At 42.6% G+C, this 13,065-nt stretch overlaps 1 protein-coding gene across 3 annotated transcripts in view; it reads right to left on the bottom strand.

Annotated features, from left to right (window-relative positions):
* ATP2A2 (ATPase sarcoplasmic/endoplasmic reticulum Ca2+ transporting 2) overlaps positions 1-8,030 on the bottom strand; it is a 47,411-nt gene extending 39,381 nt beyond the window's left edge. The window contains exons 1-3 of one of the 3 annotated variants that reach the window (XR_010375292.1): positions 7,802-8,029; positions 6,693-6,710; positions 6,517-6,599 (exon numbers count right to left, since the gene is read on the bottom strand). Coding sequence is in view for 2 of the 3 variants with exons in the window: in XM_064466183.1 (XP_064322253.1) it covers positions 6,517-6,599; positions 6,693-6,710; positions 7,802-7,919 (219 nt within the window). In the remaining variant the exon portion in view is untranslated. Of the gene's footprint in view, positions 1-6,516; positions 6,600-6,692; positions 6,711-7,801 lie in introns of all 3 variants that reach the window. The other 2 variants (XM_064466183.1, XM_064466184.1) reach the window with 2 other exon arrangements.
* Between the last annotated feature and the right edge of the window lie 5,035 nt (positions 8,031-13,065).

Here is a 13,065-nt window from a genome sequence, read left to right as displayed (position 1 = left end):
ATCCATTTCTTCCCTCCTTTTTATTTGAATTCTGTAGAGCCCATTTTGCTTCCAACAAAGCAAGTAAACTCAATCATTTTGTGATGTTCTGAACGGAGCAGGCACCTACAATGTTAACCAGAATGGAACATCTGCTTTACACAATTCTAAACCATAATCTTTTCAGACTGAAGACCACATGTGTTGTAAAATAACATCAAGAAAGCCTGCAATGTTAAGAGGTGAAGAAAGTAGCTATAAGGACAGCAAGATCCAAGTATGTCAAGGACAACCAAAATTTGGTTTTCAAGGGATCTTTTATTTGAATAAGCCGTTATTTCAAAAAGAACAGATTAATTCAGAATAGAGATCCCAACAGTACAGACCTCATGTTTTAGGTCTTCACTGTTGGGTTTTTTTTTTTTGCAAAATTATCAATCTGTGACCAGGTTAAAATGAAGTATCTAGTCAATCCTGGAAGCCAGCAATGCATGTTTCTCCCACCAAAAGCTTCCACACAATTACTAATAGTAGAACAATCTAACCTCGAGGTTCTAGAACATTTTAGTAAATATAGACATACAAACACAGAATATATTAAGTTCTTGGTTTCATTATAGCAGACTACAGCTGTATTAACACTCCATTTAGGACACTTGTAATACACAATACATAGTGCTATAACAGATCAGGTTTATTATTTGATAGTACTCTGAAGTAAAAACAAAGCCACAGTAAAAAACAAAGAGAAAGTAAAACAAAAAATACAAGTATTTACCTAGGTGTTTTTAGTCACGACAGAGATCATATGCTGCAGCCTGGTAGAAACTAGACAATTCTTGTCCAAGGCATAGAGTCCTTGGCAAAAAGTTTCCACTTTTAAGACCCTGGAGAGGTTTACAATGAGTGATCTTTTATTTTACTACTACTCAGAAGGGCCCCACCACATTTCAGCCCTAATCACTAAGACTCACATGTAAAACAGCTTAATTTCCAGGTCATTGATCTCCAATGTACTGTTCAGGCAGTATGGTCAATAAGTAGAGTTACCATGCATTTAAGAAGCTTAAAAGAGTAGGACAAAAAAAAGAGTAAGATAATTGCTCAAGAGAAATCCAAGTCTGAAAATATAACAGAAATTCACAGCAAGACAGAAGTCCTGTATCAACAGCCGATGTAAGCAGCTTAAAGGACACCTTTGATTCAGCATATTTGCTTTATGGCTGCTAGAGCTACGGCTTGCAGAAGCCTATTTTAATCAAAGCCTAATGGGGTAGACCTGCAGGACACTAAGCCAAAAAATACACTATGACAGGCAAATAGCACTTAGTTTTCATGGTTATTTGTAAAGAGGGGGCAGAGGTACAATGCAGAAGTCAGCCAGCAATGAAGTGACTACTGATGACAACAGCTAGAAGAACAGAAGCGTCCTTAAAGCTTTTTGCATTTCTACAAGTTAATTATCTCTACACTGTCAGGTAAGTTGTGGAGGCAAGTTGTCTCAGTTGACTATTTATCATTAAGCAACAAAAACAGAATCAGAGTAAAGAATGGATGTTTCAAGAGAGAATGCTGTTGCCCAGCAGGCTGTACCTGCTTACCACTAACAGAGGAAAAGCAAACAGTTTGTTGTCAGCAACCTAGCAAGGTTTTGTGTTTGTTTTTCATTTTGATAATGGAAACTTAGAAGCAAGCTGGGAGAGTAAGATCTTGTAACAAAAAGTAGTCCTGGACTAATTAAAGCAAGTCATGCAAAACTATGGGCTGCTTTTAAGAGAGCTTTCTTCTCACAGGATACTGTGAATTAAGGTTTAGTATATTTTGGACAGAGTACTAAATACTACTCAGGAAACCCTCTTTTAGTGATTTTTCTTTTCAATAGAAATTAGCTTGAAATTAAGCAAACTGTTTTAGTAGACCTGATACTGGTTCCATGTCAGTGAACACTAGGAAACACAAAAGAAAAACCTCCCAATTTTAGTTCCATTGTTCAGTAGAGTGGGGTTTTTTTTGGCTACCCAAGGTGGGGTGGGGGGAAGGATCTTGACCACAAATGTAAGTACAAAATCAAGAATTTCACTGGGTTAGCAGATTGTAAGCACCCATCAGACATGCCACACCATATTCCTGTGATTACTGTAGCATGTAGCAGTAAGGGAAAAAATTAAAATACATAGCACCCACAGTTTAATTTCTACGAAGTAAAATGGAATCACAGTTGCTTCTCAGTTTATTCACCCCTAACCATCAGTTGGTATCTCAGGTGCTATTGAGTAATCTGAGTTTAGCTAAAAGCATGCCAGTGTAATGTACTACAGCAATCCTTGTCTTGTGCCACATACTCACTGCTACTGACCTTAACAGGTAGCTTTTGGGGGAATTCCAGGGCAACACCTGCAACATTTTCACTCGCACATCTTTCTTACTCCAAGAGTAGCTTTGCTCACCTTTTAACACAGATTAAGCTGTACTCATGCTAATTTACAGGCTGTAATACTGTTTTAATCTAAACATGGATATCCGCTAGTAGAAGCCATTCCCAGAACATTCACTTCCAAGCTTAGAAATCAAAGAAACAACTCGGGGGGGAAGGAGGAGGGAAAATAAATAAATAAATAAATGTTCTTAGGATGCTGTATTTAACCACCTTAATACTTGAGTTTTTGGTAGAGTTTATAATCTATACTGCCTCTTATAGAAGAAAAATCACTATAAGTGTGATGCAAAGGTAAGACTGCATGTTTAAGCACACATGACTGTTTAAAGCATATATACTTTACCAAAGAATTATTCTACATCAGATACACAGGTAACATATTGCAGCTTGTCAGAGTCACTTACACAGCAGAGCAAGCTGTTCTTTTATGTAAACATTGTAGATTCGAGTACATGCTCCAGAAGTAGCAAGAACTAAAAGCCATAGTTCGTGTAAAGTTAAACATCCTCTCACTTGCACCTAGAAAGTCAGGCTATGAAGGCCCTTGAACTGCTGAAATGCGCTCTGCAGCTTTATTTCTGCATAGGCTTCACAGATTTGACGCAACACCAAGACAAGGCACAAGCCGATGCATAGATCCATTTACTCACTATCAGAAATTACTTATACTGTTTCTCCTCAAGAGATACTTAAGGCCAATAGAAATACCAAAGAAACAACAGTGTAAAAATTTAAGCCATTACTAACTAGGCACATCTGTAACAGCAGTTCTGACTTGGAATGTAGGACATCGTATCTACAGCCAACAAACAGGCAGCATATGACCCCTACAATCAGCCAGGGTGACACAGATTCAGCTGTTAGTCTGATTTATTTTACTGACACATACCTGACGGGGTGTCAGAGTAGAGGACACAAAAGGCACTTTGAACACAGAAGTTTATATAGTTTGTCAGAGGGGATGTTTCTGCACAAAAATCTAATGCAGATCTCAATGTTAAAGATGGGTGTTTCTGTGCAGTCATAATTGTCAAGAATCCAGTATGATTTGTGATCACAACACTGTTACCAGAAGATCTTCCATGACACAAAATTATAATCTATATACCTCAAGATCCTCTGTCTCATACCTGAATCTTCAATATGTTGTTTGGTTTTTTTTTTTTTAACTTGCTGATGTACAGCTAGTAAAGAACACTACTACATTCACTGCCCTAACAGCACCTAGGCCTTTCCTAAAAGCACACATAAATCTGCTGCCACTAGTAAAGTACATATTCCACTTGATTGTCAGAAAAACAAAATTCAAACTAGAGTAAGCTTTCAGCGACACGCTTAAAAAAACCCCACCCTTAAAAAAAAAAATCAAGTCATTGCTATATATTCACGCCCAATTTCAACATTCAGCCCCCTACTAGTAACTCAAAAGACCTGGGAACTTTTGGGGTCATTTGTTCTTGAGTCCTTGGTAAGCCACACTTTCCCATCCCTTTTCATTCAAGGGAAACTACTTATCTGAGCATCCAGATGAAAATTCCCTTTGGGACATACACTAGGCCTTGGAGTCTTCAGTCAAAAGTTATTTCAGACAAGAGCTGCTATCCAACCTTACTGCTGTTGGTACACTATACAGTGTCCTACCTTCTACTTGAGTGCTACCACTTACAGTCTATCAAACAACAAATCATAGTAAAAAGCAGTCCAGCACTTCAGAGATCCACAGTATGATTCTGCGGGATCTGACACTGCCCCCCCAAAAGCCAGAAGTCTTGACTCATTAAAGAGCGGCTCTCAACAGTATTACTCAACATCCAAACCAATGCAAATTTAACTGACTCCATTTTAGGTCCAATTATCCATTTCAAGATCTTGCATGCCTTCCAACAGTACAAATTGAAAAATTGAATTTCTAAGTCTTGTAGAAGACAGCATAACAAACACACTGAAGCTAAGCTCTAGCATTAAGTTTTTTCATCAGAAGAATGACTTAGCATAATTTGTAATCTCAGCACTATGTATAATTCCAGTCTTGAATGTAATGTTTTCAAATATTCTCAATGTTCTCACAGAACAATCACTGTCCACAAGCCTAACACAGCTATGTACTCTATTCAAACATTTTCAGGATCACCAGAGTTTAGGTGATGTTAATTACATACAACTTTTGCAGCAATACCTTCTTTATATCAACATACTCAAAGAGTTCTTTACAGCTACTACAAAAGTCTCTAATATGCTTTCATCAAGAAAAAGCGTTAAAAACTAAGAAAAAAACCAGACAACAGGTTATCACCTACTGAGCAGGGAGAAAGCCAGAAACAAAAACAACAGGGACATGCTTTTAAAGTACCAAAATTATGTACCTAGTTTTCTTTTTTACATTCCATTAAAATCTTTACTACTAACAAATTTATAGTAGGCATCCACAACTCTTAAATAGGAGACAAAAAAGGCAGAGCAGTAGTCCAAGGTCATATACCATGCCAGCTGCACAGAAGCAGAGAACCCAGCTCTATCCCACACTCCATTAGACTACACTTCTTAATTAGAATGGAAAATTAAGCATACTGAAAAAAGAAACTGAATCCATATGCTAATCAAGTTTTCAGAGAAGGCTTGGCAGTGTATGTTATATGACCTCTGTCAGTCTGGTATGATACTTACTCAGATTCAGCAATGAAGGCTTAAGTTTGGTGAATTTGATTTTTCACTTACTTGGTTATAATAAAAACAAATAGTGTACATTGGCATGAAAGGCTAACAAACTTCTGAACTTCCATTTGTCTTATGAGATGAGAGAAACATTCCTGACTTTTCAGGAACAAAAGTATATCCCCATCTCACCCTCTGGGAGGAAAAAAGGGAGAGAGGAAGAAAAAAGCTATTGAATGACCTGTTTATTCAGTTTTCTATAGCCACCCTGACTTCTTCCCCAGGAAACAGAAGAGCGAGTAACGCACATTTGTCTCCATGGTCAAGACCAATGCCACCAATCATTGCTTAGCTGGTAACAGTATATGCATACCAAAACCCAAAGCACTTTGAAATCTGTCAGTGTGGGGATAGCTGAAGTCTCTCTCGGTGGAGGATCAGCAGCACAGTATATACTGCAGCCACAACAGGCAACCCTTCCCCCATCAAACAGAACAGCTTCAGAGTACATTCTCCTCTGCCCATCCTAATTAGCTTGCCCTTAGCTAAAGGGTCACCACAATTTCCACTCCCCCCAAGAGCTGCAGCATTTTTTTTTAAATGAGTTAATGACAACTCCAGGGCAAAGTCTACCATAAACTTTTTGTCCTACCTAAACAATTTTATATTCTGCACACTTTTGTTTCTCTTGTCCAGCTCCCCAAGATATACAGCCTTCATCCTCCTCTATACTTAGCCTTTGCTCAGTTTCCTGGTTTTTCAGCAAGCTCATACCCTTCACACATTATGTAAAAAGATTGCCTAAATATGCTTTAAAAAAATGTTCTTGTTCTTTTAATCCCATATGCAAAGCAAGATGTCCATTTAATGACTAGACTATCCGAAGGTCAGTTACCAAATTTGGTCAACAATGGTGCCATCACAGCCGTCATCATTCTTGTCACTGTCAAAAGCAACAACTGTCACCTTGCTATTATCAGGAAGGGAAAGCAACTGGAATATTCGCCATGTAAATTCTATTTACAGTCTGCATTGCATCCAAAAATGTCTTCCAATGATTATACATTGAGCTTGATAACGATTAACTCGAAGGCAAGAAGAATGTCCAGTTAAACACTTACTCAAGGTTAGTCTTCGAAGCCAACAAAAGCATTGGGAAATCCCACCTCAAATAAGCAAACTGGGTTGAATGAGAAGCACTTTTTAAAATACCCATCTAATGTAGTTACATACTTATGACTCATGCAGTAAAAGATTCCCTGAAATTTTTCTAGCATACAGAAACCTCTTCACAAGGCAACTAATTTAAGAGACAGCATTTTACTTTGCATCCTATACTTCTGCCTTTTAGGAAAGAGAATAACTTCAGTATATACATTTCCTGTACATTGGAACATCTGTCACTCTGCAATACAGAAGCCTACGCAATTAAAAAAATTTGTACTTACAAAAGATATGCAAGCTGCCAGCAACAAAATTCTAACTAGTAAGTCTTCAAATTGTTCAATCACAAGCTCGAGTAAGGTTTTTCCTGCAATATGTAATAGAGCCATTTAGTCATGCACATTTAAAAAATTATTAATAATCAACAAGATTTAGAAGAAGATTTCATGAACATGCTTACCTTCCTCAGCTGGTAACTCTGGCAGTGGAAGATTTTTTCCAGGAAGCATGTCAAAGAAAAAAAAAAAATCATTGAAGAAACACATTAGAGCATTATAAGGCATCCACCAGATATTGTTCTCAAACTGCACACTCAGCTGGGTTGGATTTGACAGACATACTGAAAGCCCCATTAAGGAGACTCTTTTCATTAGAGCATCTGAATAGACCCGATAGTTTTTGAATTTTAAGACACAAGAGGTTAGCCAGAATGTGCTAAGTGTTATAATTCAGCCAAGTCATCACTCCAGCCAGCTGTGGGACTTCTGCTGTTGCTGCACACAAAGGGTCAAAGGCTCAATATGCTTTTCAAACGCTTTCCGACAAATATTTTCCTCCACGTTCGCTTAAAAAAACCGAACCACCAAACTTGGTACAAAATATTTCGAATTCTTTCCTCCATTTTAAGGATATTTTCTTATCACTGCTCTCCCTTTTATTTCCCCACAACTCGATTTAGTAATTCAAGAAGCACAAAAGCAGTGTTAAAGCTAAAAAAAGCCCCACTGTATAATTTTCTCATAGCTTTTCATTTTTACACAACGGCATGGGACTTTAAAAGGGACTAGGAAGGCCAAGCAATAAGGATTAAAAAAACAAAACCAAAAACACCTTATCGGCTGAATTCTGTGCCCCGACTCGAGAGAAGAATGTAAAATAAGGACAGAAAGGCACCCAAAAGCAGGGAAAAATGAAGGTCAAGACGGACAAAAAAGAAACCCCACAGCGCTTCGTTTCAGAATGGAAAAAGATTTCCCACCGTTAAGGTGAAAGGAAACGGAGGTGACATCCTCCTTCCCAAAGCAGCCCTGTGAGCTTGGGGTATGAAAGAAACCCACGAGGTGGAGTTCAAGTCAGCCATCTTCTCTCCCTCGCTTCTATTCCGGGTCCTGTAAGAGATGCCGGCTTTGCAAATACACACACGATAGGCCTTGAAACGGGGCCCAGAGAAGGATGAGCGAAAAAGAGAAAGGGGTGGAAAAGGGAGCAGAGGGGGGGAAAGACGACGAGTGCCAACGACAGCATCCCCGCGGCGGAGGGAGGCGGGCGGCGTGGGGCCGCTTCACCTACCGTTGGAGCCCCATTTCTCCTTCAGCTTCTTGACTTGCTCCAGGCTGAGCCCGGTGCTTTCGTTGACGCCGAAATATGCCAAAACTTCCTCTACAGTCTTTGTGTGCGCGTTCTCCATGGCTGGGGCAGGGAGCAGCAAATGGTGCCTCGCCTCCTCTTCCTTCTCCTCAGCGGCGGCGGCGGGCGCGGCGGCGAGCCCCCTCCTCAGCCCCTCGCTCTCTCCCCCACCGCCCCCGTGCTATCACCATAGACCCCCTCCCGCAAGAGAGAGTAGCCCCCGAGCCCACCTCAGCGCCTCACCCCGGAGGAGGCAAGAGGGAGAAAGGGAAAAAAAAATTTTTTTAAAAAAAGGGCAAGCCGCCGGCAAAAAAAAAAAAAAAGCCTCCGCCCCCCTCCCACCCCACACGCCCTCTGGGGAAGCCGAGCGGGGATAAGCGGGGCTTCAGGTGCCCCCCGGCCCCGGGCAGGCGGCTGAGGAGAAGGAGGAGAGAGGCGTGGGCTCCCGGAGCCGCTGTCGCCTCAGAGGGAGCGGGGAGCTCGGCGGGTGCCTGTGCAGGGATGGGCCGCGTCCTGGTGGCCAAGCGGCCTCTCCGTTCGCCTCACCAGGCTCCGAGCCGCCCCCGCGGAGGGCGATAACGGCACGCCTCACCCCGCTCTCCTCCAGAGGTGGCGGGGGGGGGGGTGGGGGGTGGGAAGAAAAAGGCGCAGTTTCCCCGCTGCCCGCCTTAAAGGATCAGAATCGCCCCCCCCCCCCCCTTTAGCAGCGCGATCCTCCCCTCGCCGGCCCAGGCCGCTGTCGCCGTCACGGCTTCGGCTCGCTCGGCTGCCCCCCACGCCCGGCCTCGCCGGTCCGCTCCCGCTCGCTCCTCTCGGGCACCGGCGGCGGCTGCTCTAATGTAACTTATGGGAGCTGGGCCGCCCGGGCCCCTCTCGCCGCCGCGGCATGTGGACGCCGCTCATTGGCGGGGCGCGCGGCGCGGGGCGGGAGGAAGGCGCGGCCCCGCCCGCAGTGCTGAGGCGGTGGCGGCGCCTGGCGCGGCCCTGCACAGCGCGGGCGCCCGCCCGCCCTCGGCTCCGAGGAGGAGGAGGAGGAGGAGGCGGGTGATGCAGGCCTCATGCGGCGGCGGGAGCGCTTCCGCTCCGCCGGGGGAGAGGCCCGCAGGTGGGGTGGCAGCTTTCCCGCCCCCCTGCCCCGGCGTGAACCGCCGCGGCCGCCCGCTGTCCCGGCCTCAACCCGCGGCTGGCGGCTGAGGGGGAGCGGGGCTGCCCTGCCGGTGGCGCGCGCCGGCTGACGGGAGCTGCCCGCCGCCCGGAGTGCCCGCTGTCGCGATAGGCGCCTAAGCGCAGAGGGCTGGCGCGGAGCTGCCCCGGCGCATATCGTGACAGGCATGTCAGCCTGCCTGCGGGGGCTGCCCACAAGTCTGTTGTGACAAGAGCCTCATCCAGCCAAAGGGTGAGTGGGGCTGCCCCCACCTCTGCCGTGATAGGAGCCTCATCCAGCCAAAGGGTGATTGTGGGGCTGCCCCACCTCTGTCGTGACAGGAGCCTCATCCAGCCGCGAGCGTACCGGAGGTGAGGGAAGCAAGGGCTGTGTGCCCACATGCTTGCACTGAAGGGGCTCGTTCCCCTGAGGTCCTGCCCCTGATCGGAGGCCTGCGCTGACACTGAGCAATGTCTTTTGCACAACTTCCCTAATTCCTGTTGCAGCTATCACACGCTGCCCCGCCAGCATAACAGTGACACGCACACTCAGCCCTGGCTTGCACAGAGATAATGTAAGGAGGTATAAACTGCACAGTGTGATTTCAGCAGCGTGTGTGGTGTGAGGTACCAGCTTTCCTCAACACAGTATCTTGATGACTGACACAGACTCACAAACCAATATAGAACACAGGAAACTGACTGGTACAGCCGTCCCACCCAGTAATTCACAGAAACTTAAATGAATACAGAGACCACATTAATGGCACCTGCAATACATGCACAACACATAGCAAGCAATTCAGTATACAATATAAATACCTTCCCTTAAAAACACTTGGAGCCAAGTGATGTTCTTGTATGTGCATGTGCAAACATAAGAGCTGTTCTCTACATGTGTGCTGGCTTACATAAATGCATATCCTACATACAGTCTGCATATCCATCACTGTTACAACCACCCACAGTACTGTGCTATGAGAAACTGTATGATCTGGAAGGAAAATATCTTAGTCTTACCTCTCTATTACCGAAAGGAGTAAGGAGAGGAGACAGCCAATATAAAATTACAATGTTCTAGGGTGTGTGTGGCCCTATATCCTTTCTAGCAAAAGTATAACTGCCCTAAAAGAGATTCCTCTGTAACTAGCCAATGTCCAGATAAGGATAACTTGACAGCATGTCTACACTTGACAGGGTAGTTCTGAATAAAAATTCATGAGTTAGATCTGGTGATCTAGTTCAGGTATGACAACTACCTATTCCATGCCTTGCTTGTATTATTTTTTCTCTTGCTTATCAGCAGGATTAATCAGCATGGCCAAATGTTGCTTGAATACAGTTACGTTGCCTCTCATACCACTATCTCACACTGCATGTACATAGACATACCCAACCATTACAGAAGAAAGTCAACATGACAGTTTTATGTAGTTTATATAGTTTACTGTACATTTCTTACCTAGTTTTAATACTCTTATTGATATTGTACGAACACATGATCCTAATCATCCCCAAAACATAACTGAAGTCACAGGGTGCACCTGCATCTCAAACTAATACTCTTACAAAACAATATGTCTTCAAAAATATGCACTCAATGCCAATGAAACTGCTGATTGGTCCCTGTCACAGGCCCTCCTAACCCACACCAAAGTTGTCAGTATCCACTAGGGCACAAGTGTATACATACGCACCTCTGTCTTCAGACACCTCTGCATCATAGACTCAATGTCAGTCCCCATATTATGCACAACATTAAAAAAAACATAATTTCCACAATCATTATATACAGAATAATGCCAGGTACTTGAATTAATATATTTCACTGACTAACAGCACAGTACATCTATATGAGTAGTTTCTTCCCTTTTACCACATTAACACAGCCTGCATTATAGGTAAGCTTTTTGAAAACATATATTTACCACAGCATTGTTTTTACATACAAGCATATTTTACTAGCCTTCACATAGAAGAACACCTGTAAAGGACTTGAAAGTCCTGCATTTCATTTTCTTAATATTTTCAAGTAGTACTTTTAAATGTTGTAAAAAAGCAATACAATTAAGCATCAACAACAATTTTCAGAACAAATTGGTATTAGAAAGAAACCGAAGTCATATTTCATATTATTTCTCTCTGTGATATACTTTGTATGTCATTGTTGGTTACCTTTTTGTGCCTGTTTTCAAAAAGTCTTATGGAAAATTATTTTAAGCATACCAGAACCATGGCATGTGCAATTAGAGCTTGGCAGAGTGTATAATGAAGTAGGTAGGGTGTCCTTTCAGTCTTAACTTGTTAACAGGCGGAAACGCTGCTAGGAAAGCAAACAGAGTTTGCATTCTAGTGAATCCTGGGGAACTCTTGTCACCCTCTGGGATTCACTAGTTCAGCTACAGCTTGACAACTCTACTGCCATTGTTTCTCTCTAATCCATTAAGAACAGAGAAATTGATTCTTCTCCTTTTTCCACCTTTTGAACATAGACCCTACATAAAATCTAGAAGGAACCTGAAAGCATAGTTTTCTGCCTGTGTTTATTTCTGTCCTGTGTTCTACTATGGCTCAGTAAATTTTGAGAGAAGAATGACTGAATTAATGACTATTCTACAGGTCTTTCTCTTCCAGAACAGAATAAACTCTGCATTTCCTTCATAATTGTTTCCCTGTCTTTCCACAGGTGTGCCAGACCAGTGCTACCTGACCAGTGAGGGTTTCTTTGCAGATGATACCCCCCAAATAACTGAAGATCTTCTGACAGCTAGCTGCATATTTGAAAAACATTTGCAGATACAATGCTTGGTCTAGACAGCATAATGCAGAATGAACTACAAATACCCATATAGATACTGCAGCAGAAGCAGTACCTGCTAATTTTGGAATCACTTGATATCATACAAATTTAGAATTGAAATCAGTGTTATTTCCTATTGCTATGCAAGGATTCATAAAGGTTCCTATGAAATTTGTCTTGTCTCTTAAATAATGGTTATCTTGACCTGAATCAGAATGATGGCACCTCAACTCTGCCTTAAGGAATGTGATCCCATGAAAGCTTCCAGGAGGTTAATACTTCCAGCAGGTACAGTTAGCTTTATATTCTCAATCTTTAAGCAAGGAGGAAACCAGTTTATTTCACTGCTCTGAGGTGAAGATGCGGTTTTAGAGTGGGACCCCTTAGAGTGGTATCTTGGAAAGAAACATGACAAAATGGGCCAGCTTTGGCCTTGGTGAAATTCCATTCACATAATGGAAGTATACTGTTCATACATTTGGGCTACTATCTTTATTCACTTTATTCAAGCAGCCAACACATCAGGCAGCAGCATTAGAACAGTTTCTGTAATGCTTACTAATTGAAGTAAATGGGAATTTGGCCTGGGAGAGAACTGCAGGATGCTTTCCTTCAAATCACAATAACATTAAGTCACCCCTATTGCTGCAAAGCAGATTCACAGTAGAGTTGCTGGTCATAATGTGAATTGTGTCTTGTTGTACACAAAGACATATGTTTTCTAGCTCAATTTTCAAAGAAGATCAATAGTTCTAACTGGAGCTAAACGCAGGATAGATGGGCACTACACAAAATGACAGTTTGTTGAGCCAATACACCTGCATGCTGACCTGCAATAGCCTTCTTATTTCAGGCTTGGATCTCTTTCAGTGGGCATAGACTAAGTTATGCTATTCTGCTTAACTGTGCCAAATTATGTAATGATTTTTGCAGACTGGCTAATTGCCTAATGGGGTTTGGTTGAGACCACCAAACTTATTGCTCTTATTACCCCAGCTGATTTCAAATACAAGTCTTCATGAGTGACAAATGGGGACATTGTTTCTTCCTCCTACGGTACTACTTTATTCCTCTTAGATTACAGTTATTAAAATGTTTCAGCCCCTTGAAATCTACTAAGACATATTAAAATACTGCAAAAGTGCTGTATCAAAGTGGAAGGGTTTTAAAACTGCAGTTCTGAAATAGGATAATGCACTTTAAATATAGTAACTGTTTTTTCCAGTCAGTTTGCTCTTTGATTTCGTGGTATTATCTCAAGGGT

Source organism: Phalacrocorax carbo, chromosome 15 (assembly GCF_963921805.1).
Source record: "Phalacrocorax carbo chromosome 15, bPhaCar2.1, whole genome shotgun sequence".
In the NCBI taxonomy this organism is placed as follows: Eukaryota; Metazoa; Chordata; class Aves; order Suliformes; family Phalacrocoracidae; genus Phalacrocorax; species Phalacrocorax carbo.
Note: the sequence above shows the minus strand (reverse complement) of the source record. Positions and strands in the feature narration are given on the sequence as shown.